This window comes from Esox lucius, chromosome 24 (assembly GCF_011004845.1).
Source record: "Esox lucius isolate fEsoLuc1 chromosome 24, fEsoLuc1.pri, whole genome shotgun sequence".
Lineage (NCBI taxonomy): Eukaryota > Metazoa > Chordata > Actinopteri > Esociformes > Esocidae > Esox > Esox lucius.
The window spans coordinates 9938604-9966320 of record NC_047592.1 but is presented as its reverse complement, the minus strand read 5'-3'; the positions used below and the strand labels follow the sequence as shown (position 1 = coordinate 9966320).

Genomic DNA, 27717 nt, shown 5'->3' with positions numbered 1-27717 from the left:
GCATTCGTGATGGTATAGGGGTACATTAGTGCATGTGGCATTAGTGACTTTCACATCTGTGAAGTCGCCATTAATGCTGAACAATATATACAGGTTTTGGAGCAACATATGCAGCCATCCAGACAATGTCTTTTTCAGGGAGAGCCTTGCTATTTTCAGCAAGAGAATGCCAAACTACATTCTGCAGGTATTACAACAGCATGGCTCCATAGTGAAAGAATCCGGGTGCCTGCCTGCAGTCCTGACCTGTCACCCATTGGAAACATTTGGCTCATTATGAAATAAAAAATGTGACAAAGGAGACCCGGAACTGTTGAGCAGCTGAAATCCTATATCAAGTAAGAAAGGGAATACATTTCACTTTCAAAACTACAGCAATTGGTCTCAGTGCGCAAACGCTTACAGAGTGTTGTTAAAAGAAGAGGTGATACAACACTACTAAACATGCCCGTCTCAGGTTTTGATATATGTTGCTGCCATCAAATTCAAAATGGGCAGGTATTTTTCCCAAAACAATAACATTTCGGTTTCAACATTAATATGTTGTCTTTGTACAATTTTCAATTAAATGTAGGGATAATGTAGGGATTTGCACATTATTGCATTCTGTTTTTATTTGCATTTTACCCAGCGTCCCAGCTTTTTGGGGATTGGGGTTGTATTGTTTTTTGTCATACTGTGGAACAAAGGTACACACAACTGTAAAATAATGATTATTTTCTGACTGAATAAACATTGTAAATGTTTTTAGTAGTATTTCCACCTGTCTTGAAATTTTTTTCGTTGAATGAAGAGGTCCCTGTAAAAGCAAATGACTTGTCTTGTCAGTGAGTCAGCCCCAGATGATTACTGTTGACTAGTTTATTGATTAGTATGCTATTGTGTTATGAGTCAAATGCAAAGAGATTTTATTTGAACTATTATTAGATAGGTAACATGTTGATGAAGACCTGTTCACGTGCATTTAGATATTGAGTTTGGGTGCGTGCGATTCTCTGTGTTGTCACGCAGGGGTGCACGACGTGCGTGTACAAGGGTTAGCGTGCCCCCTCTTAAGTAAGCTAAAAGCTATTTTGAAAGTGACCCCTCATTCGGGAATGGGACAGCAACACGGCAGCTGTTTGGAACCATGAATGAAGATGACGGATTCGGTTGTCGTGGAGGGTTACGTCAAATTCAGAGATGGGAAAAAGGTGTTTACAAAACGTAACAATTCAGTAAACATGCATGTGCGTCGAAGATTAACGGTCTTTTAACGTCTACGTGTATTATGTACCGTTATCTTTTTCAGTGGAAGAATAGGTGGGTCGTACTTCGCAAGCCTTCGCCTGTAGCAGGTACGTCGCACACTCAATGTTCTATATTTGAAAGTGCGTAATACCATACACGTTTTTGGAATAACAACTTTGAAACGTTTGGCTTTGTTATAATAATTTGTCAATATAATTCTGTACATTCTTAAAATGTCCTGCTACCGTACTAAATCGACGACTTACGTTCTGCTTGTAATTTTAAATGGCCCAAATGAAAAGCAATTGGGAGCTAAAGTTGCTTTAATGCTTGCCATGAAATGAAATGTGTTACAAAGCATAGGCCGCAGTGCTGGAATAGGTTCGAATTTCACGTTGCACATTCTGAACTTTGCCGGGCCACCTTTATGTGTTCAGGTATATTCTACATTGATAGAGCACAATTCCGCACGTATGTCTATAAGTGGTTTACAACTCTGTATATCCGACATGTATGTTAATTGTATATACATGTATATCAGACATGTAGCCTATGTTAACATATATGTTAAGTTGAACATGGGTAAAGTATTTAACGTTTAGTAGACGAATAGTAAACGGACGCTGGTGAAGTGTTTACTGCTCTTCACTGCACGTCATTGTAATTATCTGATGTCACCCATCGTACAGCCTATTAGCCTACAATCCTCAAGTGGAGTTTAGTAGCATGCCTCAAGCACACTAGGCGCCAAATCTTTGCATCATTGATTGACTTGTCATTCTTGGGTCTACTCACAAAGACATAGGCTTTCATGCTGCCACACTTTGGTTATGCAACAGAAGCAGCCAAGTTGGGGTTGACCTAAAGCCTGGTCGTCTCTGCCTATTTGGGCTCTGCCCTTCCGTACCTGAGGTGTTTATTGAATTAAGTTGAGGCTGGATGCAGCCATGCCTTGTCCCTTTGAAGCGCTAGTTATCCCAGCTGTCCAGGGTCACTCGTGAGCTGTGTCCGGTGTGTCTGTCTCGTGTCCGCTTGAGGCCGGGACAATAATAGGCCTTGTTTGGTCAGTTGACCCCGATTGTACTTCAAAAGCGCCACGGTGACAGGGCGAGGGCACCAGTGACGACTGTCTGGCTGTCGTCACCAGGCACCCAATATGTCAAGGGGAACTGCTTCTAAAAGTGGGCCCACTACGGTTTATTTACCTTGAGTAATGACCCGTCTGGACTACGGAAGAAGACGCGGGTTAGGGTTGGCCGGTCATGTCTTACAGTGGCCGGTGCTGCCAGAAGGCCGAAAGTGCAAACGTTGCTTACTGGCTTGATGCTGTGATGAGCGTAAACCTCTCTGGGATCGTGATGTGAAGTCATTCCTTTTGTATCTTTATTTAGAAACAGACCAGACAAATATTTGCGCCACATTTCTTCGCTTAGGCCGCAGCGACGTCCCGAGGTCAAGTTCAACAAGCACTCACATGTTCTAATGCTGTTTCCTCCCATCTTTCTCCTCCCTGGTCTCCTACCCCATCAGAACAGTCAGTACCGTACAATTAACTATCTCATTAACTATCCAATTAACTATACTCACTTCTTATTTGAATACAGTGATAGCTAAATGTATGACAACCTTCTCTGGATATAGTTAGCCTCCTCTTCTCATCTTAGTCCTGGACTAATGGTTGTCTGTGTCTGGTAAACAGAGTCATGCGCAGATCCCATATTGAAATGTGATCATCCTGTTGTTGTAGGAACTTGTATTTGAGGTTTGGAAAAGTTTTTACAAAATGTCTAACGTAATTTGCCTTAATGCAAAACGTAAGGTGTGTACATTCACGATAATCCACACAACAACTTTTTTTATGTGTTGCGAAAGGCTCAGTCAAATTAAGCTACCGCATGCTTATTTTAGGATTCAAATATTACCAACAATGCAATTATTTTTTGAGACCTATAAACACACGCACGCTTTTCCCTCCTCCCTCTGTCATCCTTAGACTGTCTGGTGCTGCTGGTCTACAAAGACAAGTCAGACAAAGGCCAGGGTCACCGCGAGAGGGCCAGCGTCACCTTGGAGGACATTTGTGGCCTGGAGTCGGGTGTGTCCTATGAAGGTGTGGGCCACACACTCTCCATCCTCTGCCTGAGCCAGGCTGCCGTGCTGGGCTTCGACGGAAAGGACACTCTGCTGGCCTGGGAAATACGCATCCGCTACAGTTTGGGAGAAGGTGGGAGATGCGGGGCTAGTCATTTTGGGGGGAGGGGGGGGGGCAAACATTTGTTGCCACTCTATGCTTGCGCTCCCTGCGTGCATGCCGTGTTTACTAGTTCGTGAAGTAATAAATTGAGCAGATGTTGTAGATTTTAGCCCGGGGTCATCTGTGTCCCCTTCAGCCTGATGACGTATCCACTCGGCCCAGGGAGGTGGTGTGCACTGCAGATGTTCTCATTTCCAACTTCTTCACTCTCAGTGATTTCAATTCCATGCTGCTAATATTTGTTAATGAATAATGTTAGTAAGCACACTTGTATTTAGTGTTGCTAACAGTTATGTATTGATAATACTGTGATTTATTTTTTTTGAAATCCTTGCTGTTGGTCCCCACTTTTAAAGCGTGTTCTTTTATGAAAATAACTCCGAAATATATTTTTAGAACTGCACGAATATAGTAATCTCCTTTTCCAGTTTGAAAGACAATGGCTAGATGATGTTGAACAACGTCAAAAGTTTAACTGTCCCATTCCAGACTTTTCCATGAAAACGCAGTGTATTTTCCTGTGGGGTGATGTGCATACTTTTTGCGTTATGACTAATAGCTAAACGTAATTTGGGGGAAAAAATCTAACGTATATTTACCTCTGCTGGATATTGAGATACATCAGCTTGGTAAAACTGAACCTGGTCAGTTAGTTACTGCTAACTGACCAGTGTCCTACAGGGTGGTTGGTTTCAGGGTGGTTGGGTTCTCCAGTGACATGCGCTTCTGGGTGACCAATTTAACATGAAATGGTCATCAAACCAAATATCCCTTTAGTAACCAGTGAAGTGTTTTAGATGTCACATTAATGACTGGTTTAACCTGGAGTGAGGTGTGGGGGTCCAAAACAAATCCCTGTCAAAATCTAGAAAGTTCTGTGTTTTTATGTGTTATTCCTCTTATTCTGGTTTAACAGTTAATAGAAGTTCAACATAATCCTGTCCCAATTGCAGAAATGTCTGAAACCATAACCTTTTAAAGATTATCTAAATTAATTTAATTTTTTTTCTTCCTTCTGGGACTGACTTTGCTGACAGCCACTCCATTTATTATAGTGTGCTTAATATTGCTGAGTTGTGTGGTTTTCCCACTTAGCGATCTTAAAACGAAAGCACTAACTGTAATTTGCTTTGGATAAGAGCCTCTGCTAAATGACTAAAATGTAATGTAAATGTATTAGGGAAGGGAGATTTTGTAGGACTTTTACAGACTCCACAGAATCCAAATGAATTGGGTTTTAGAACAGAGGGGTGTAAAATAGTTCAAAAGTCACTGAGGCAATGGAACTATTGTGTGGAGTATAATTGGTAAATCTCAGCTGCTCTCTGAGAGCGTGCCTGTTAGTGTTTGAGGGAGTGTGCATGCATGTTTGTGTTCAATTTCCAGTCCGTGTTTTACGAGTGTCCACGTGTGTGTTCCCGTGTGTGTCTGGCAATTCTCCATGCTCTGGTGTGTGTTAAGCAAGGCAAGGAGCACAGAAATGTCACCTGGCGGCATTTGGCTGAGTGTAACTATGCTCCGGAGCTTTTGTTGTGTTTTGGGACACCCCATAAATCTCCCTCTCAAACTGAGCGATGACACGCTGGGATCGGCTGACGTCCTCTCATCACCGGCGCCATCCGTCTGTCACCTGACAGAGTGCAGCCCGCCGTGATCGCTCGTTCATTTAATGAAGTCACCATTTGGTGTTGTAGGAATCCCACCTGTAAACACACAGCTGAAGGCTTAGGCAGATAGGCAAGCGTCCTTATATATGCGGCACACATTCTAACCCTGGCCGTGCCTGCCGTTCCTGCTTTGTTGCTCGTTAACCAAAATATTGAGTAAGTGACATCGGTGTTTGTGACAAGCTCAGATTGATTACATGTGGGCTTTAGATCTGAGTACTGCTCTGTTCTTTGTTCTGCCTACTAATCTCACCCTCAGTGTGCTCGGCTGTTTTTCCTAAATTGTTATTGTTGAATAAGAGCCCTACTGGAGTTATGTAACGTTTAGGAATGGTGTCCTTCAATCCTCTTGGACGTAGCTATTGGTCACCCCAAATCGGATGTGGGAATCGAGGGAGTGATGCGTTCTTGTTGAATCTCTGATGTATTTATTTTTGTTGTTTTTTCTTTTACTCGCTTTCAGCTTGTCTTCCTCTCTTTCCAGTCCACAGGTTCAGCGTTGGCATCTTACCGGGCACCAAGCTGGAGTGTGGGCCTGCTACCCTGCACTTATGTAATAACCTACTGGTTCTAGCTAGGGACCTCCCCCCCGTTATCATTGGTCAGTGGAACCTTCCGGACCTGCGCAGGTATGGGCCCGTACCAAACGGCTTCGTCTTCGAGGGGGGAACGCGCTGCGGCTACTGTGAGTTTATAGATAACACTATTGACAGCGTTGTTGACAACGTTGTTGACAGCGTTGTTGACAGCATTGTTGACAGTTTTGTTGACAGCATTGTTGACACCGTTGTTACTGTGAGTTTATAGATGACAGTGATATTACTGTGAGTTTATAGATGATACTGTTGTTGACACTGTTTTTACTGTGAGTTTATAGATGACACCATTGACACTGTTGTTGACACCGATGTTACTTTGAGTTTATAAATGACTAGCTGCAGTGCTTTCATATTGTTTTGCAAAAAAGCATGGAACTGTAATGTTAAACGGGTGCTTTCCAGTTTAATATTAAGCTTTCGGAGGTCAATCCTTTAGACTTTGCCAAGATCAGTCTTGGACCATATTCTAAGTACAGAAACCAACTGATTTGTCTGATTACATATCGTGGGAATACTGAGGAGGATGCATCGGCTTGTATCTGCTTTTTTCACTAAACCACAGTACCACTCGTAAAAACGGGCTCCATGACAAATCCTCATAATTGGGACCTATTTTCATTGAGAGTCTGAAAGACGTGTTTTGCATTCGATTTAGATCATTACACTTTCATGGGTTCTTTACTCTGTCCTCTCTAGCCTGTCGCAAGCTATTGTGAAGAATAGCACGCAGCTAACGGCGTGGCAGCTGGTGTCGTTTAGACGGAGAACATTAGTGTCAGATCTGTGACTGGTGACTGAAGAGATGAGCAGAGCTACTGAATGTTCCTTCAGTTCCCTGACAGTGTAGGCCTCCCCTGGTTCAGACAGAATAAATCTGCTCAGTAGTGATTATAGATTAGACATGTGAAAGAGTGTCTGGTTTTTAACTTGCACAGACAACATGAAAATGTTCTTGTGGATGAGCTTTGGACAGAAATCCCAGACACTCATCGGTCCAACAAGAGTTGGACCAACGACAGGGATTTGCTTGGCCATTCAAGTGTGTCCAAACTTTTGACTGGAACTATATGTTTTTGAAAAAACGACACATATAAACAATTGGTCAGGCAGCGAATGGGTAAGTGTGTCTGAACTTTTGAATGGTATTGTATTTCTTTGTGTACAATTACTTTTGACATCTACTTCCATCCATATCATACACATTTGGTGTGTTTAAGGTCCATGCATGTTTAAACGGCCGGAGAGTGCACAACATTAACGTCCATAGCTGAAACGTGATTGGGCTCCGGTGTTTTGCAGTTCGCATTTTGGAATGGACACAAAACCATTAAAGACGGAATGAACACGCGTCAAGACCCGGAGTGCTGCGCCCGACGACATCAGAGCAATGTTAATACACACCACCAAATGGACATACGAGACTTCAGAATGTGATCTGTGATTTATTTAGCTCGATTCAATCTTCGGCCAGGGGCGCAACTTAATATTGTGAAGGTCGCGTCGCCGCGGAGAGGTTTTCCAATCTGTGCGTTGTAAAAAAAAAAAAAAAAAAAAAAAAAAAAAAAGGGAAAGCTCATCTATACGTGGGCGCGTCTGAATGTTTATGTGTCTTGAAGGGCAGGCATTCCAGAGATACACTGTTGCGGCACAGTTTATCCACGCCAGATGGGCTCGGGGGTAGTGTTGCTTCATGGTGGCTGGTGGTGAATTGGCCTCTTCTGTCTTTGCCGTGTCAACACTCTCCAAGGCCCGACCCAAAGGAGGCCGCCAGGGAGAGGCAGGTGGTCCGATATCAAAACTGAGGTGTTTCTTCAGAGCCATTTTATAGGTAAATGGTGTTGGGTAACAAAGCTATTCTGATCAAAGTAAATATATTTGCATTGTTTAGTGTGGAGCTGGGATGTCTTATTACGCCTGCTCAAAACATCTTTCAATCACGCCGACTTTATTTTTCGACTAAATAAGGACACCGGATCATTGGACAGGAGCTACTCAGAAAAAACTGTGCTTATATAACTATGCTTTTAGAGAGCCGGGACAAGGGCATGTCCGCGCAGATAGTAGTGTGTTTCTGTATGCCTTAGTTTTCATTCAGTGCTTTCATCTCGTGGTACTGGTGTTAATGGCGGCTGCTTGGAGCATTGTTAACTGCCGCTGAGCAAAACAAACAGCCCAACCTTGACACACTGCGCCAGTGCAGAGCTTAAAACGTATTTACACACTCGCCTAATGGACTTTTTGTACTGCAGTTTATTTCCTGAAAAGTATCGAAGAGCACTCAAGCCGCTAGTTTATGTTGTAGAATGAACTTTAGGCAATCACAACATCGAGCCGCAGCCTTCCGTGGTTACACCGCAGCGCGCCCCCCCCCCCTCTTAACGCTGTGGTGTGGCGAGGATAGATATCGACAGCAACAAAAGCATAAAGTGATCGGCTATCTGAAGGGAAAATTGCGGGTATTAATTTTTTTCTCAACTGCATACGAATAGTATTGAGATAAATGTTCGGTTTGGGAGCAGACGTTGTTGCTGTAGTGTTGTGTTGTTGTTTTGCGATAACACCTTCTGGCCATGTGCACTGTTGTTTAGACAGTTGTTAACCTAAATGACTTCACCAATCAAACTTGCCAATAAAAGGTATTCTTAACCCTAAGGTACAGCACAGGGAGGAACAACATTTTACCGGCCATTTTGATTAGGCTGGAGCATCTGATTGTTGAAATATCAGCTGACATTTAACTTGGGGCTAAACAGGGACATTTACGGAGACAGCTCAAGCCAGAGACAGACAACCACAAATTAGGACAGTCCCCGGAAAAACAGGGATGTCTGTCTGGTCACCTTAAACCATTCGGACTCTTTTTGGCAAGCAGCCCCTCATTGCTCCAGAAACATAAAATAAATGATGCATGGCCCTCCTAAAATACTCTTCTTTCAGATTTATTGAAGGGGTAATCTATGAAAATCATGAGATTCCTATACATTTTACCAAGCCTATGTCCTATTATCGGGTAATTAAACATACGTATTTTTATCATTATTTCATTTAAAAAAGGTCAGTCTGTGAAATCTGGAAATGTGTAGTAATGATAACCATTCCCTCGTGTGTACTGTCTGTATCGTGTTGTATAAGGCCCTTTAATCCTGTCCCTCTAGAGAATGTCTGACATTTGGGATGGTTCTATGGAGTGTTATGAAGGCAGAAGTGGAAAGGTCCCTTATTTTTGGGTATGGTTAGGAAGTTTTAGATGGTGTGTGGTATTGTGGTGTCTGTTGTTCCTTGCAGTCGCTGTAAGCGGAGCTTTAAGTTGTTTTCAAAACCCCACTAGTGTTAGGACTTTGAACTTCCGGCATTACAAAAAAAAAAGCCATGGCTGACGGGAACTGTAGTTCTTGTGTCAGTGCAGACGCATGTGTGGTCGTAGATGCTGACCTCTTCTTAGGGTCAGTGGCATCTGAATAATGTGGCGGGGGCAGCTCTCTGCTGGGTGGTCTCAGGACCAGGGTGACAGAAGGGCCCTCTTGGTGCCCCCCCCCCCCCCCCGTGTGTGTCTGGGGTGTTGAGAAGATGGTTATGAACTTTGGACATCTGCCAGAGGAGCAGTCCTCAACCCTCCTACTCTCACCCTATGTACATACATCATTATATGCAAGTCATTTGTAGCCTACAGTTTACAGTAACCGTGTATCTAAATGAGTGGCTACAAAGGCTGTTCTAGAGCTTAATTAGTAAAATATGGGTTGATTAAGATAATTATTTTGTGTAATTTTTGTGCTTTATTCTGGAGAGAAGTAAGGAAGGAAGGAGGTTAGAGTAGTGTTCCAAAATGTTATTTGCACGGGAAGGTCGTGGCACAGAATAATGGGCCACTTAATTGAAGGGACAATCTGTAGAATGTACTCTCTGTTTATTCTCCATGGGGATGTTTTCAGGAAGCGTTTCTGCCTCATGGCTTGGAGAAAGACATGAATGCTGCTCTGGATCAGAGAATTCTAATGGAGAATGTCAGGTCACCCATCCATTAGATGAAGACAGATCTGGGTCATGCAGCAAGACAATGACCCAAAACACATAAGCAACGCCACATCAAAATAAATACAAAGCTAAAAATGTAACCTTTTTAAATGGCCTAGTCAATGTTCAGACCAAAATCCAGTTGAGATATTGTGGTAGGGCCAATAAAAATAAGTATTTGGTTTCATTCCTTGCACGGCACAATTTGCTCTTGAGTGGAAAGATAAGTGTATCACTTATTTACAGAGGTAAATTAGGCGTTGAATACCTCTCTTAATATATTAAACATGTGTACAATTGTTTTGTTCATTGTTCAGTTATAATACAAAGTTTTGATTGAGAAACCGAAAACATTCAGTGTCAAAATCCCAAAATGGCCCAAGTACTTGGTTTAGGGAGATTCAAATGCCCCAGGGCAGTAATGGGCCATTGTTCTGTTTAGGGTGCAGTCTTTTAGATGAAACTTTAAACAGGTATCTTGACCCTGTGGTCACCAAGGATCACTTATGGTGTCAGGGTGGTAACCGCCGGTGTCCTGGATACATTTCCAATCAGGGCCTCATGGCCGCCTAATCCGCACGTTACAATTTGCTCATTACAATTTTGCTCCCCTCCCTCTGATTTTGTCATAGTTTTGTGCAACCACTAAAGTAATTCATTCAAAAATGACCATCTGCTAAATGACAACTATATATACATATAAAATGTCACTTACTGCCAACATTCATATGGAAGTATAGGACATTTCAATTGTGTTTCACATTTTGACTTGAAGTTTGGCTGTAAACTAGTAAGCCCGACTCGCCATTGCAAAGATGTATCAGTGTTCCATCCAGTTTTAAACGACCCAGAGGGGCGTGGCGTCACAATCCATCTGAAGAGTGAAATGTGTCATTAAGCCACCGGACTATGTGTGTTTCCTACAGGGGCCGGCGTCTTCTTCCTATCGTCCCTGGAGGGCGAGCAGATCAGCTTTCTATTCGACTGCATCGTCAGGGGCATCTCCCCCACCAGGGGCCCCTTTGGACTGCGGCCAGTCCTTCCAGGTCAGTTCCAAAGTGTTTACAACTGCGTGTGTGTGGAGGTTGTTATGGCCAATGACGGGGTTCGGCCAAGGAAGTCCATACAGACGAGGGTCGCAAGTCTGTGGTACATGACATTATCGGCCTGGTGCGTTTCTACGGGCGAATAACTTGGCGAATGTCAATTATTGTGTCAGTGTTTTGTTGTGGTCATTCTGGGCTATGTAGATTGAGTTATATTAACCATTGCGGTTTCTCCTCGACGAGTGTTTGATATCAGTGTTTTAGTGTCCTTCGAAACGCACTGACGGTGGGATTTATCCTCCTGGCTACAAAAATGGCAGATTATGTGCTACCAGCAATGTAGCCACTGACAAGGCACTCACCACACTGGGTCCCAAGGACTCCGTCCAGGGTACTGCGATCCGACAGATCTGTGACTCACAGCTGTTTAATGCGTAATTGAATTAGCTGGATGCAGACTGTAATATTAGTATAATGTAATCCGATAGCCACTGGACAGTACGGTACACATTTTATACAATGGTGTCACTGTATATTTACAGTGTAGGTCATACCACTCTGCTAACTGTAATTATAGCAGCTAATTCAGTCCTGTCACCTCTGTATAGTCTTCCGCGTCCTGAGGGGTACTGCAAAGGTTGGGGAGGGCATTGCAGCTGTGGCTTATGGGTATTCCTGGTTTTCACACATCCCCTCGGCCCAATCCAGGCCTTGAGCTCATCTCCTATTATTGCAGTTCGTAGTAGAATAAATAGCATGGGACGATGTCAGAGGGAAAGTGGAGGGTCCGGGTCTAGATTCACACGAGCAGGGCGCCCCAAACCCTTTGGCTCGCTCTGTGTGTACCCTCCTCCCCCAAGATTTCTCTCTCAGTACCTGCCTCAGTCTCTTTGGTCTCTCTGCGTCGCCCCCTTTCTTTCCTGCCTCTGCCTGTTTCTGTCTCGGTTTCCGTTGCTCTCTCCCACTGCTCTCCTTCTACCTCGATGAATTGTTCGGTCACTTGATCTTGGTACTTCCGTCTCTTTCTCTCTTTCGATATTCCTCTTTTTCCTGCTTTGTTTCTCTTCTTCAAATATTTCCCCTTGCTGTGTCCCTCTCTCTCTCAGTCCTAACCTGAGTAAACATCACAGTGCCTCCTCACGCAAGGGAACGCGGTTGTTGACAGGATGCTGAAGCAGATGTCATCTGTTACACACAGTCAATCGCCGTCCATTTGTTAACAGATTGATATGCCGCCAACATTTTAAATGGGAATCCATTTGGAATTCTTGAGGTAGTATTTTTCCATGTAATTTTGCAATGAAAGAACCAGAAGATATTGTGTTGACGCAGGCCTCCAAGGTGTGAATCATTTCCAAGTATTTAGCGGTGTGACTGCACTGTTTGCAAAGAAATAATAACGTTGTCATGATAAGGCTTCACCGAACCATTTGTTCTGAGTCCAGAAAAGCTAGTGTATATTCATTAGGCATCATGATTGTTTACTTCTTACCGAACCTTGCCTGACCCATTTTTCAGACACAATGCTTTCATCTTCCTGTGGCAGTTCATCGTCTTCTTTTTTTGTAAATCAATGGCCCCTTAGAAATGCATTCTCTGGGAGATCATTGATTTAATGAATGTGTTGTGGGCAGTTCAAATGTGTTTTGGGCCGCATTCAAAACCCTTTACTTTTTCAAGGTATTGTTGCACTGCAGCCTGAATTTAAAATGGACCAGACTGACATTTCTTGTCACTGAACTACACACAATTCCATGTAGCTGGGGTGAACAGTGGTCTTTCCACAGATTCTCAATTGGGTTTAAGTCTGGACTTGGTCTGGGCAACTCAAGGACTAACAGTATTGTCCTTAAGCCGTTCCAGAATTTATTTGGCAGTATGCTTGTGGTCCTTGTCCTTGAAATGGAAATGTTCATGTTCTGAACCAGGTTCAAATCAAGGACTTGCCCTTATTTGTCTCCAGCTATTGTTCCCTCGATGCTGTCAAGCCCTGATGCTGAAAAGCATACACATACCTCGATGTTGCCGCCGCTTCTGTGGATTTCTAAGATTTCTATAAAAACAAAATGTGCCTTTTTCTTCATATGGTATTGTCAGTAGAACAGTGACCAAAAAAATCTAATTTTTATCAATTTTAAATTTAGGCTGTAAAACAACAGAACAATTCCTTCACGTGTATGTAAATGTGACACTCTCATCCAAAATGACTTACAGTAATGACTTATGGTAAGTACTGGAATTGAACCCGAAACCCTGGTGTTGCAAGGTTCTTATCATGTGAGCTACAGGGTTACTTTCTGAATGTACTGTAATGCATTTCAGTAGGAAAGTGTTTATAACCAATGTGAACCTAATATTCCAAAATCCACTTTGTAATTGCAATGACAATTATATTTTTGTCAACATTTGTGCTTTCATTACAAACAAATGTCTTTACAGTGTGACATATTAGTTTACTTGGAACAATTATGAATGTGCTTCAGAAGTACCTTGGAATCACATATAGGCCCAGTATAGGCCAAGCTTGTATTAAATCTTCTTTCCTGGTGTAAATATACAGCTCCGGAAAATATTAAGAGACCACTGCACCTTTTTCTTTCCTTTCCAAAAGAGTTGAAATGGAAAGTTTTGAGTGAGGAACAGAAGCGTTCAATTTGCGGTGGTCTTTTAATTTTAACCCTTCTCACTCAAAACCCTTCTTTTTGACTTTTTTTGGAAAGGAAAGAAAAAGGTGCAGTGGTCTCTTAATTTTTCCCGGAGCTGTATATCACAATTTTTTTTTACTTCAGGATATCAGTTTGGTATTATTTGGTTTAGGCTTATTCGAATTTACATGAGTTTGGTACTAATGATCCTCAATCATACCTCTCTAGCACACAGCACAGTAGCCAGTGGCACTATTAATAAACAGTGTAACACACACAGTACGAGTTCCACTGTCTGACGGTTGCCTGTTACCCTCCACAGGCCTGGAGTTTTCACCTTCACAGATAGAGGGCGATGTGACAGCAAAAACGGTAGCGCTAGCATGGAGATTAGCTTAGACTGGCAGACTGGTGATTTGTGTTGGCAGCTGTCCCATTGTCGCCCCGGTAACACCCGCGGTGGAAGCTCCAGAAAGCAGAAACATCTGGTGTTTAGGGATACAGTCGGCTTATGTTTTCCCCCCGGCAAACCGAATGTTAGCGCTCCTCTCAAACGTTTCTTTTACGCCAGCAATGATGTCACTAATGATGTCACACTGTGACACCAGAATGGCTCTCAAGGTTACCTTCTCAGAGATAATTATGTCCCCGGTGCCTGGTATTGAGTTGTGTGACCTTTTAATCAACAGATACTACCGAAATGAAAATACATTTAAAAAGCGGAACCTACCGGTAAGGTTTATAGGCAGTAATGCTTTTAGGATACTCAAATTTAACTGCAATTGGAAGGCTTTTATTGCATTGTTTTGGTGCAGTGATTCCCAAACATGCCTGCAGCCGTTCCTCCCATTAGAGTCCGGTAAACGGACGAACACACTTGATTCAACTCATCAAGAGCTTGCCAGTGACTACTCAGCAGCTTGAATCAGGCATGTTTGTGACGAGCGAGTCTCAAAAAGAAGGAAAACAAAAACCAAGCAATAACGATCGAAAAGGTTGTCTCTTATTTTTACAGCACCTCACGGCAAACGAATAGTCCGTGGGGCGCAGTGGCCGAAAACAAACACACGCATATACAGAACTAATCAGTGATGGGGAACAGGTGCGTCCTCTGGGAGTGCCGCCTGCAGACGCTAGAGTGTTAGGTTAGGCCCGCCGTCCTTGGTGCCTTACTGATGCGCTGCCTTCTTCCTGACAGTGCCCGATGCCGTGGCCAGCCAGGCCCACGCTGAGGAGCGGATGAACCAAGAAGCGCAGGAGCTGGAAAAACGCATCAGCATGCTGGCTCATCTGAGCAGCACAGGTGCAGTACCGTGTTGTTCGTTCAGACGTGGCCATCACAGCGAGGCCTGGCGTGCCACTTATGGTGACAGCCTACCTCCGCTGTTCACCGTTCATTCTGTTTTTCGGCCGTTACAATGAACCCAAGTGTTGTAATAGTCTGGATGTTTCTCTAATGTTTTATTTTGGCAGCCTCCTCGTATGTTCCCTCTGTGGCCGGAGACGACCATAGCATATCGGGCTCCTCAGAGAACTCTGACACCAGCCAATCGGACTCCAGCATCGGCAGCCGACTGGCCATTTGGACCGAGGCTGTCACAACAAGCTCCGCCCCCGCAGAGATCATCACTGGCCAGTCAGGACCCAAGGTGACCTCACAGGCCGAGGAGAAACTGTCCGTCGGCCAAGTGGGAGGAGCCCGAACAGTGGCCAAGCCTCCTCGATCCCGGCAGCTGCAGGAGATTGGTCGCCAGAGCTCATCGGACAGCGGCATCGCGACAGGAAGCCACTCCTCTTACTCTGGGAGTTTCTCCTCCTACACAGGTAGCCTGGACTTTGGCTCTCTGCTCAGCCTTCCCCCACACCTAGCCTCGGACCTGGCCCCCTGTACCTGCCCCCCGGCCCCAGGACCCGAGTACCAGACGCCCACTTCACTGAGGTACCTCTATGACAGTCCCCGGACTGTACTGCAGGGGGACACAGCGAAGGCCAGGGGGCAGGAGTCTTCTACAAAACCTAAGGACAAGACAGCCAGTTCACGCCAGTCATCCCCGTCATGTGATCCAACACAGGGGGAGGAAGGGGCTCATTCGGGGGGTTGCTCGGACACTGTCAGGTGCTCCACCGCAGAGCTCGTGCACGGCCGACCTGAGCGCAAAAGCAGTGCGGCGCCCCCCAGTGACAGTCAACACCCAGACTCCTGTCTGGTCTGCAGCACTGCCCAAACCACTGCCTCCAGAACCCTGCTCACCATCTGCCAAACCTGTGGTGGTGTTAAGGTACAGAGAGCTTTTATGTTCCTCCAGTCTACTGTATTCTGTTAAGTGACACAGTTAGTTATGTAATGTTCATTAGTATTTACAGGGCAGCGGTCATTTGTTCATCATCAGTGAGAACCTAGCATTTAGCAATAAGGGACAAACCCGTGAGTCATCTAAATACCACTGAGTACTTCTAAATGACAAGTCCTATTAGTATTCCGGACACAGCGAATACAGTACTTCATACACAGAGACTGATTATAAAAATATCCAAGGTTAAACAATGAATGTAGGCCTACAGGATGAATGGTTGATGCAGATTTAGATTAAATAGAATCAAACTAAGGAAGGAGGGGGATAGGTGTGGAAATCCTTTGATTAAACGGGCATAAGAACATCAGCTTTGAATCTCCGTTTATTAAAATATATTAGTATTTGTACTGAAATACAGGCTCAGGTTCAACTTGGGGGAAATGAGGTGTAGTCTGTACAACTCTTTTGCATATATATTATGTATATTTTACTGGGACCAATGATCTTCAGAGAACTCTCCATGCATGCTGAGTCAAAAAAACAAAGGATCACAGAATTTCCTTAAATTATTCTTGGTTGTGATTGACCACAACCGTGACTGGTCACTGGTTCTGAACACAAGGAGTGGTGCTCACACATTCAGTCTATAATCCTGGACAGGAAGCTGTGAGACAAAGACAGCTGGGATTGATTCAGATGAGGGTTTTGGGACCTGCGCCCCTTCCAAGATTCGTTGCATGCTTTTTCTGTGACCTGCATAGAATCTACGCATTGCCAACACAAAAAAAGAGGGTAGTGTAACAACTGTCATGCCATATCAACCCCTGTGTGTCGACTATGTAGTTGCTCAGGTAACGGTCTACAAGCGTACATGCTTTTCTTTGAGTTGAAGTGATGTGAAACCTGTGAACTTTCTGGAAATTATACCATTATACCAACCGCATCAACCCATTTAATAATGTAGTTTTAATTCTGTTTACTTTATTTTCCTGAAGAAAAGAAGCGGTTGTGAGGAACTTTGTGTGCCATTTCATTGCCATCCAATAGAGAATCTCCTCGCTTGAGTCGCAGTTATCCTAAGTCATTATCGGGATTAGTTGTGGTGACATTTGCTTCAAACCTGCCATCTTTGTTGATTCTTTGAGAAGCTTTGAAATCCCCCTTGGCCTTCTCTCACAGATGTATGATAGAAGGCCAAGGGGGACTTGGACTCTTCTGGTGCTGCTTGGACTCTTCTGGTGCTGCTTCGACTCTCCTGGTTCTGATTGGACTCTTCTGTCTTGTAGGAGGGTTTTGGTGTGTGTTCCATTTGTCCTTGTTGGTGCCACACTGCACCAGAGTAACTACCAAAGTACAAAAATACTGTCTGAGTTTATAATTCAATGAGTTCATCAGTCGGATTCACAAATCTGTAAAAATCATTGGTCATAATTAACTTGTTTCTGGCGGCGAAGCATAGCTTCTTCCCACTCGTGTCGAATTTCCAACTCCTACTTTGTTCCGCTTTTGGTGGCTCATGCACAAGCCTTTAAACTGTATAGCAGATTGTGTGAATATAAGTAAACCCTTGTCTTCGTGTTGTCAACTAAACCAACCAAAACATACCATATTTTAAAGCACTGTGGAGCCTTTGTATGCTTATGATTGACTTTTCTAGTTTCGTAAAACACATGATGCAGTGATTGTTTTGGTAAAAAAAACATACCGGTTTAATTAGGCAATTATTTTCATTATGCATAACACGTCCATCCAAAGAAGAAAAATGTCACACCAAAAATGTCACACCAATCAATCAAATGTTTTTTTATAAAGCCCTTTTAAAATCTGCAGTTGTCGCACTCTGCTTATTCAGATTTCTATTCATGTTTCATGACTGTCTTGATTTCCCAAACTTAGAGCCCCATCTGCTGGTGGTGCATTTAGATGATACTAGAAATAATCAAAAATGTATTAGAGCCAAACATACCAAGGTCAATTTCCGATGATTTTAGTAGAAAACAAAGAAGGGATATTTGTGGTTGTTTCCTCTGTCTTAAGTGTAGTCTTTAGACACTTTGAAAGATACTCGCCATGAGTGCTGTCAAAGTCCACCCTTACATTGTAGTAATTTCTCTGCTAGTTTTTCAGCGCCACTCCTATGGGATAATTGTGTGGGTGGACATCTACCAACTTAGTTGTAATACTCAACCTCAGCTAAGAAAACAAGGACCCTTCAGGGCCCAAATGTTCCGATGCCAATCTGTACCTCTCATGTCTTTTTACAACAAAGCAATGCCCCAGTTATACTAATTGAAAGACTCCAGCACAAATGTAAAACAAATATTGTTGTGTGAAAGGAGCTGTACCGGCACATGCCGTTTCATCTAGTCTGAATTATTGAAGATGTTCTCTCTCCACATCTTCGCACAGGGCAACCCGCTCCCCTACCCTGGGGGCTCAGCCATGCCAGCAATACCAGGTTAGTCTGCTCTCCTTTGTGTCTGTGCCACGACATCCCTTTCATATCCATTTTCAAAGCTAAGTTCATTTTGAGACGGTTTCGGCTAATTTGTTGGTTCTAAGTATTGACTCGCACAAATTATCATGCCAATACGCAGAATCCCTAACCTGTAGAACTAGATAGAAAATGCGTTGACACTCAGTCGCAGAACTGGTGGACAGGATTGGTGGTAAACTCAGAACCTCCCAATTGTTACCAATCAACAGGTGAACGTATTGATAGGGGCTCGTTCAGACCCAACAGCAGCTCCTTTGAATACGTCCAGGTTGCCTCGCCGAAAACTACGATGACCGCAGGGCCACTTGCTTCGGTGACCGATCGCAGCACAGAGAATCTGAGGGGGATTCGCGAGGGACCGGCGGGTCTACAGACCAGAGACAGGGGGAGGTTAGCCAACCTCTTGGCTGACCTAGTGGGATACCGTGGCTCAAGTGGAGAGCCAGGCACCAAGACGGACAGACTGAATCTGTACGAGTCGATGGCCACTGCTTCGGGACGAGAGCTTAGATCTCAGCATCCTGTAACCGCAACTGGACCTTTAGGTTACCCGACCTTGCGGAAAGGTGAGAGGACTGTCATTTATGAAAACTGCCTGAAGTGCGGGAAAGGGGATGGGTGCCACCCCCCCGCCAGAGGGACACCAACATTATCCAGTGACAGTGTTGTCGAGCGGCCCAGTCACATTCACCACAGTGGTGTGCGTTTGGGATTGCCTCCACCCTCGGAGCCATCCTCACAGAACCGTGTGGATCGCAAAGAGACGCCTGATTGGCGGCCCATTGAAGTACAACTGCTGGACTCTGAAGTCCAAGACGGGGACCTTCCGTGTGTAGATGTGAAAGGTCATTCGGTGTCAGTGGAAGGTAAGATGGTGCTTCCTTCCGATTTCTTCTGTCTCTTTGGACGCCAAGCTAACAAGCGAAGCCGGCCTCCTGCTTTCTGGCTTCCTCCAGCCTTCCTTTCTTCTGTTGTGAGTCCTGTAAAAGCTGTGTTTCTTCAGCTTTCCTTTGCCTTTTTCTCTTTCAGTTTAATAAAAAAAGATATCCCTTTTCTGTTCCCTCTTGTTTCTTGGACTAGTTCTACTCCTTCTGCAAGCTGTTAATGCTTCTCCCTCTCTCTGCCCTTTTCGCCTTTTCCTGATTTTACCACTGAGCTCGAGAGAATCTCAACCAGTTGCGGCTGGCTCAAACAGAAGGACATTAGAAGCGAATAGAATTTTCCCAGTGATGTCAAACAAGTGAACAACAAATTAAAATGACCATTCTCATTTGTTGCCCAAGAAAGAGACCAGATTGCATTGAAAATAAATCTGCTAGTTATTTAGAAACTGCGGTTTCGGGGAGCTTTACAGTTGTACTGGAAATGACATCAGGCCCATTGTATTGGCTAACACATCACTTATCCCTACCACACTAGGGAGCTTCTGACAGTATAGTGCCAAATCCTGTCCCCTGACATTCTGCGGTATTGGAGTATGATTAATCCATTCCCTGAAATGATCATCCCCAATCATTTCCCATCCTTGGATCGAGAATGTTTATGTTTTGGGCAACAAGAAATGCCACTGTGTTAGTTCACAGCATGTTGTACGTTGTTAGGAGAATTCACGTCACAGGGTTTGTTGCTGTGTAATGGTGGTTAGGTGTCTCATTTTAAACATTTAGTTTTATTCTCTTGTCACCAGACAAGAAGCAGAGGAGGAAGGAGGAAAGGAGTGCAGTCGAATATGAGATCATGGAAAGTCGAGCATTGGAGAAGAGCTCAGAGGTATGGACATATGAATGTGATTCCTCAAGAAGATCCACATAGTCACATGCTTCATTAGCTTTTTGATGTCGTCCAAACTTAAAATGAAACACCACTGAGGGCAAATGTCACTGCTAAGGACAAATGGAAATAAAACAGAACATATTACAACATGGCATAAGTTGCTTATAATACATTTGTTTGCTTATTTGCTTTGCTTGCTTATTTCAGATATATTTTCTTTTATGCATTTCCCTCTTTTGTCCTCGCTCAGTCTGATTGTGTCGGCGTAAGAAAACTATTTGAAGATTTGTCATTGGTCAGACTTAATTTTCTCCTTACCCAGCTGAACAGTCATTCATCTATTATAATCAAATCAGGGTTATGACCTCATGAAGTTAGCCAGACGTAAAAAAATAGGGTATTTACGTTTGTGACTGATCTGGGCCCCTTCAGCATTTACGCAGTGGGAAAGAATATTTGGTGAACATCAACAACATCTATGTGATGTGTCAGGGTTGCTCATATGCACTTTAATGGTCTTAAGTGACAGTCCTCAACATCTTAAGTACAGCACATTCAAATCATGTTTGTGAGGAGTATGTGGGGAAAACAAAGCAAGTCAGTGAAAGTGATGTTTTGTGCCGTTTGGGGCAGAACAGACAGAAGACAATGTGTAAGAGTCCTACCTCAGTCGCTATTTCTTACTGTTCAGTCTGACCTATGAAGACAGGCATGGACGAGCTTTAATGAGGACAGGGCACACTTTAGTCTCATTTCAGCTGAAGTAGACATGTCGGAGATTTCAGTACACTTTAATTAGTCAATTCTTAATTGAACTTGAGTGCCTCCAGTGAACTGTTGAACTGGGATTGGCTTTGAGTCTGTTTTAGTCTGCTAATGAAATATATTATTAAACTTGGACTGAATTTCTCAGTAATGAACTACCCACTTACACTTGGACAAAGTGAACTTATATGAACTTACATACTATGTTATTTCTTTCAGACAAAACCAGCCTATTAAATACTATGTTGCCTTTTAGCCAGAACCGGCTGATCACTTTTTTAGTGGGAACCAGCCTGTTAGACGCTGTGTTGTTTTTCAGCCAGAACCAGCCTAATATAGACTGTCGTCTTTCAGCAAGAGCCAGCATATTATATTCGGTTTTATTTTTCTGTCAGAACCAGCATTTTATATACTGTGTTTTATCTTTCAGCCAGAGGAAAAATGCAAGTATGAGCTAATGGGGAGTTATGGAACACCATGGTTCCTTCATGAGACTGACGGTGAGTACAAAGAATAGCTTTAGCTAAATTCCTAGTAATCATAGTTCCACTATTGATTTTGATAGTCACTCTCACTCACATCATTTTCAAGACTGAAAACATGTCCTTCCACCCCATGGCAGTCTTTCGAAATCTGTACACATCTTTTCTCTGTCTCGTGGCTAATCAGTTGGAATTACAAAAAAAAACGTTAAAACTTCAAACTGTTCTTCTTGCATTATGCCCAAAATGTCAAAATAGACAGGAAAGTATAGCTAATATGTAAAAAAGAAAAACAGCAATAATCCCCACTAAAATATTATGTGATCTACCTCAAATCAGCATATCTAAGTTAGCGGTGACTCAGGGAGCTGGACTGTATGAGATGACAGATTGACTATTGTCTGGTGTAACAATGAAACCGTCAGAAAGACAACATCTTGGAGGATTGACATAGACATCAGACGTTGGAGGTCAGAGAGAGCGAAGTAGAATCTGAGATCAGTCTGGGACACCTGGAGTGCACTGCGAGCTTGAGCCAAGCTAATGGATTTCAGTGCCTGACAGGGAACATTTTATTTGAAGAGGTGTTCACAACCTCTCTGTAACATGAAGAGTGCCTTTTCCAACCTCAGAGGTAATGAAGCATTTGGTTTTGTTCAACATCCATGGTTGTTCATGTGAATAAGGCTTGTAATTTACCATATTTATTCATATTTGCTGACCACAAAAGTTAGTAATATTAAAGTCACATGGAAGTTCACATGTTCAAGAAGCCTTTTTGAAAGAAAATGCATTTTGGAAAAAAAAAATATTTTCACATAGAAGGAAGTTGCACACAACCCTGACCTCAAGAATGAGGTCACATGTGCTTAACATCTCAATGTTCTTTGGAAACAAAACCATTGATCACAACTAAATATGTGCAAATGCTTGGAACTTGGAATGCGTAATTGCTTAGATTGCTACAATTTGGATGTAATATAATATAGTAATATGTATGGAATTACTCGTAGAACACAGACTACAACAGAGCTGTGATCATAAGCAGGACGGACACTGCCGTTTACATTACAGAAGAAGCATCAACTCACTAGTGCCTGTAATTGTCTGTGCCCAACAATACTTTTCTATGCATAACAACCTGTACCATTTAATTCTGTGCGCTTCTCAAAAACTGGTCACCCCTGAATCCTTTTGAGAAACGACCCTCCCTTATAGTAACACTAAACCGCTTGCTTACACTGTCCATTGGCAACGAGCTGACCGCGAAGAGCTTGCGTCGCTAAGCGTAGCCATTGGTGAATTCCATGACATCACCTTCCAAAAGACTTTCCACAGAGTGATGCTGCTCCAGAATGAGCTTTCTGACAAAATGGCCGCCCCCTTCCGTGATCAATCTGTGTGAACAGCAGCTAAAAGGCCTCAGCCTCTGAAGCGGTGTGGATGCCTACCGTTTTAATGGGCTGCCATTAGAGCCTGCTGTGATTGCAAGGGCCAGTTAATGTCTGATTAGGCATTAGTCCTCCCAGACCAGGCTAAATACTGACCAGAGGAGACCATGCCAGTCTTTAATGGCTTCTCAACGACTATGAAATAAAAGCCTTTTATTACAAAATGCTGTATATCAACTTACAAAAATATTGGTACATTAACTTTTATTATTGAAATAACTTCTGAAAGAGATTAGAGTTATTTTTCATTTTCTAATTATGGCTTGGGTTTTATCAATGTCAAATGTATTTGTTTGAAATCTACCACTTCACAGATTATTTTCAGAGACAATAATATTGTGTGTGGGTGCAAAATACCATTTAGTTTAACCACCCGCCTGATGTCTAAAGATTAAGTAGTTCTGCAGAACTGAACAAATGACAGCTTAGTGATTTCTGCAGAACTGAACAAAAGACATTTTAGCAAGTTTTTCAGAACTGAACAAATGACAGTTTAGCAAGTTTTTCAGAACTGAACAAATGACAGTTTAGTGAAATCTGCAGAACTGAACAACACTTACTTTAGTGACATCAATATGAAGTAAATGATGTGGATGAAGCTATTGCCACATTGTTTTAAGGTCAAAATAGCACTCTGAAATATTTTATATTTTATATAAGAGATAATTCTCTTTTTCTGTTTGAGCTGGTCAGCTGGGTAAGTGGCGAGCTCTAGACCATCCGCTCAGCCAGTCAGGATAAATAGGGTGATTTGTTCAAGATTATGATTGGTTTCAAATGGAATTAGAAACGATTGTAGCCCTGACCGGAGTGAATCCCTCTGACCAAATGGCCAGCTGCGGAGCTGAAACTAATTTTTAATTTGGATTGTGACTGGTTGTTAATGAACCCCTATTTGACCAGGTATATTGACAGAAAATATAGTCTAGTACATTCACTTCTACCCAAAGGACCCACGGAAAGGTTGCAGGCCAGAGGAGAAAATAATAGTGTGTCTAATTGAAAGCAACAAAACAATAGCTTGTGACATGACATTTTTAAATGAAGCTTATGCCGGCAAATATTTGGAGACCTCTTGCATACATCCATCATTTTACCATCCCTTTAAAATGTTATTTATTTACATAATGCCCACCATGCAATGTTTCCCAATCAGGTGGATAAAAGGGGTAATGTGACCAACTCAGTTATCATAGTATCCTGCTGGACAACACATTTGTATTCAAATATGCAGTAACTTTGGTATTATTGAGGATTTAAATATACAGTAACTTTGGTATTATCGAGGATTTAAATATACAGTAATTTTGGTATTATTGAAGATTCAAATATAGTAATTTTGGTATTATTGAGGATGTAAATGAGAGGTTCAAAAATTATATATTTAGAAGTTTTAGTTCTTCAGATGAATACGTTATATAAACAGGAAAACATTTTATGGATCTGGGGATCAAATCTGTTTCTATACACTATACACTGACAGAAAAGGCCAGCACACTTAATTTTAGGCTTTTGTACATGCTTCTTAAGATGACTGTGTTATAGTCTCACAAAACTCTGTAACAGTTTTCAAATGTAGATCCTGCACTTCCTGTATCCCTTTCAGGCCCATGTACTGTACACGTACGGAACGATATGATGGATAACTTTCTGAGAACTGTTGACACCTACTCTAGCTAATAAAAAGACAGTCATCTAAAATGCACATATTTTAGTTTTGGTCCGTACCCTTGTATGAATAAGACATTGAGGTCAAAGGCGTGTCTATGCGTGTTTTTGAATGGCTGAACGGATTACAGATTAATGGCAGCCCCTCTTTGGGGGCTTCCTTTTCTTATCACGTTCAGTCTGAGAGCAGGTGCGAAGTGCGTGGATGCAAGAAAATGACTGTTATTTCTCTTCTTTGTCTGTCTGACAGGAAGGACTCATGTTTACAATGTATTTAAAAACATGTGTTGGTTGTATTTTTTACGCCATGGTTCTGCAATACCTTATGACCTCTGTATTGGGTGCTGTACATTATGTCCTGATCCCATTTGCGCCTACATTTGGTAGATCATGTCAGGGACTTGACAGATGCGAAACCCTACTGAAGCTCACAGCAGTATGTGAAATGTCACAGAAATGGCCACCAATGGCTCACCAACACTGAGGAGTGCGTTATTAAAAATACATTTGAGAATTAGCACTCACGCGTGTCACCGCAGTGAAGCAGATATTTAATTTTCATTTTTCAGGGGTATGCCACATCTGTGCTTGCTGATGAATTAGCCTCATTAGTCGTCGTCGTCGTCGTCGTCCCCCCCCCCCCCCCCCCCCCCCCTCAGATGGATCAGTTATTGAATAACGTGTTGGTATTTCTCCATTGGCAGGAACCACGCACGCGTCCCCTCCGGATTCAGCTGCTCCAGAAAGACCCCGTGGTGACGGAGTGACTTACGTCAATATTCCTGTCAGCCCCACGTCCAAGAAACAGCTTTATTATATGGAGTTGGACCACCAGGACCCTGCGGGGTTCAGGGTTAGTGGCCAACGCCTCCCAGGACAGAGTAAGGACATTTCCAGTAATTACCTGTCTTTTTCTGCTTCTTTGGTTGTCTGGCCAATGTCGTCCATCTTGCTATGGATTTCTGTGTGCCCAATTGACATTATGTGCCTTTTAAAGTGTCCTTCAGTTTATGTAGGTTCACTGGACTGAATATTTAAAAGCATATTCAAGTGGCATCCAGTACGGACACACACTTTACATTTAGAAGACTATAGAGGCACTTACAGGAGTAATCAGGGTTCAATCCCTTGCTCACAAGTGCAACTACCGATTTATTTTGACCTTGTCAGCTTGGGGGATTGGACCCAGCAACCCTTCTGTTACTGACTAAATTCTCTTAACTGCTGGGCAATTTGCTGACCTTGAGTGTTTCAGATTTCTTGGTTCTTGCTTACACAAGAATGGCCAAGAGTGACAGATGGGGAGGATGCACTGGCATATTGATTCCAGTCAGACTCAAGAGACTTTGGTAAATGATACTCCTCTGATTCTAATTCCCCTCGGTAGGAGATAAGGAAATATCTGTTCAGTGGTCACTCTGATTGCTCCCTGTCCTGCTGAACTACAACCAAAAGCCTCTGTCATCAGGATGCGATAGAGCCTAATAGAGTCTAATCGACAGAAAAGTCAACCATTAATGTCATTATTCTCTAGGAATACGAGCGCCGATCGTGCTGAAAGTGTTTCCAATGTCCGCGCCATCGTTTCTATCTGCCGAAAGGAGCGTTTCCGGCTTAGCCGTGATGGTAAAGGGGCGTTTGGAATACCACCATGAATTCACTTGTTGTAACTGGGTCATATTCCCAGAGTGTGGAGTTGTGTGTTTGTTTGTTTCGTGATGATTCGTCCACTTTAGGAAACTGCCTAGAGAATAAATAACTGAAGCATTCTTGATGTTGATCTCACTGCTTCTGCTGTATTTCCTGGACAGGGGATATATTGCTGCTTTCTCTCATTTATATGACGGCCGCACCCAGGCATAGCCTCAGTGGTGTTCGTTCTATACAACACCCCGAGAGGTGGGTCAACAACACCAAGTGATGGTCACCCCTCTCATGCAGGGCCTGTTGTCTTTTCTCCGCACAGGAAAATGTTCCACAAAATACGCCCAGATAGACATCACGGCTACGGACGCTGCCCACAAAACGGGTACCCAGCATGCCCTGGGGCGAGAGGAGGGTCTTCACACTCTGGAACAGAGGAGGAAGGGAGTATCACAGTGACACCACGCGTCGCGCGCTGACCTCGACGAAGATGTTGGAGAAAGTTGTAAACATTTTTAGAATTCATGGAACCCCTCGACCCTAATGGCTTTCCTTGAATTACCAGCCAAGTTCCCAGGCTCTTACGAGGACGGCTCCTTTCGTTTGAATTTGATGAACAGTACAGCAGCATTAACGCCAACTGTTAAAGTAGAAGACAAGAGCTGCTGTTGTCACGGCAGGGAACATCTCAATCAGGGCTTCTCTCTGTGGATACAGACGTCTCATTAGAGTATCGAGTCGCCGCCGCAGCCCGGGGGCCGACTTTGGAGTGGAAGCCTGTTAGTGCCAGTCCTGGAAACGGCCCCCAGGGGAGTGGCGGGTTTTTCACAGCCTCAACTGTGCCACCCCATAATCTAATACATTGTGGTCAGGATCTCATTTGGGGAAAGATGGAGGAGGGACATGAGAAAAAAACCACAGGGTCTAATTATGAAGAGCGTCACCCATCATAACACCTCTCTGATTATCATTATATTCATTCTACACCGCCTAGTTATACGAAAGCCTTGATTGGGGCCTTTTGATAGAGTTTAGTTCAGCACGGGGTCGGAAAGATAATGGAAAATCAGTCTCTATTTGTCCTGTATAATACAAGCAGTCTTACTCATTCAGAACGCTCGCCTGGCTTTTTAATCACTTCATAAAGCAAATGTGACAAAGTGGGCATAGAAGTTGCAGCAGTCTTTGTGTGTCAATGAGAACAGCGCGATCAACCCCTCATTAATGGTTTCTGATGATTCAGCCCAGGCTGAGAATTGTTCTCTGTTGTCTAAATGAACTTTGGTTGGCTTGAGTGTGCCTAATTGCCCACTGATGGCCACATGCGTCGCATTTATTTTTCAGATTCACAGTTCACATGGCTTCGCCAAGGGACAAACAAACAGTGCTTTTGCAACACACACACACACACACACACATAAATAATTCAGAACATGTAATAAGAAACATCATTGGATTTTTGCAGCTTCGCATAAAGGGGAGATTTTAAACTATATTCTTGGAAAACAATTCTAAAGCACCTTCGGCCACCATTATTCAGACATGAATTTTTGTAATACATTATTTAAGACAGGAGTTACTTTGAACATGTAACCTTAGACAAATAGAAATAGCTGTTTGTCTGTATTCCCTTTTGTGTCAAATTAACTACAGTAGGGAGAACAAGTATTTGATACACTGCCAATTTT

At 43.1% G+C, this 27717-nt stretch overlaps 1 protein-coding gene across 3 annotated transcripts; it reads left to right on the top strand.

Annotated features, from left to right (window-relative positions):
- The first annotated feature begins 1055 nt into the window (after positions 1-1055).
- On the top strand, positions 1056-27717 carry LOC105020659 (protein Dok-7). Of its 3 annotated transcripts, XM_020043098.2 has the most exons (13): positions 1056-1193; positions 1292-1337; positions 3224-3454; positions 5636-5836; positions 10691-10810; positions 14654-14758; positions 14929-15734; positions 18159-18207; positions 18456-19112; positions 19934-20016; positions 21215-21284; positions 25090-25266; positions 26352-27717. In XM_020043098.2, exons 1-13 carry the CDS (start codon positions 1134-1136, stop codon positions 26486-26488), a joined length of 2742 nt encoding a protein of 913 aa, XP_019898657.2. In that variant the 5' UTR covers positions 1056-1133; the 3' UTR covers positions 26489-27717. The 3 variants fall into 3 exon arrangements, with proteins under 3 accessions (XP_019898657.2, XP_034146760.1, XP_019898658.2); XM_034290869.1 differs by lacking the exon at positions 18456-19112 and having other exon boundaries at positions 25090-25281; XM_020043099.2 differs by lacking the exon at positions 25090-25266.

What these genes read in the sequence shown, in the direction of transcription:
- LOC105020659 (XM_020043098.2), top strand. Translation starts at nt 1,134, where the DNA reads ATGAAGATGACGGATTCGGTTGTCGTGGAGGGTTACGTCAAATTCAGA. An exon ending in GGCTCATCTGAGCAGCACAG is followed by an intron (nt 14,759 to 14,928) that starts GTGCAGTACCGT and finishes TTATTTTGGCAG; the next exon opens with CCTCCTCGTATGTTCCCTCT. An exon ending in GTTCCTTCATGAGACTGACG is followed by an intron (nt 21,285 to 25,089) that starts GTGAGTACAAAG and finishes CTCCATTGGCAG; the next exon opens with GAACCACGCACGCGTCCCCT.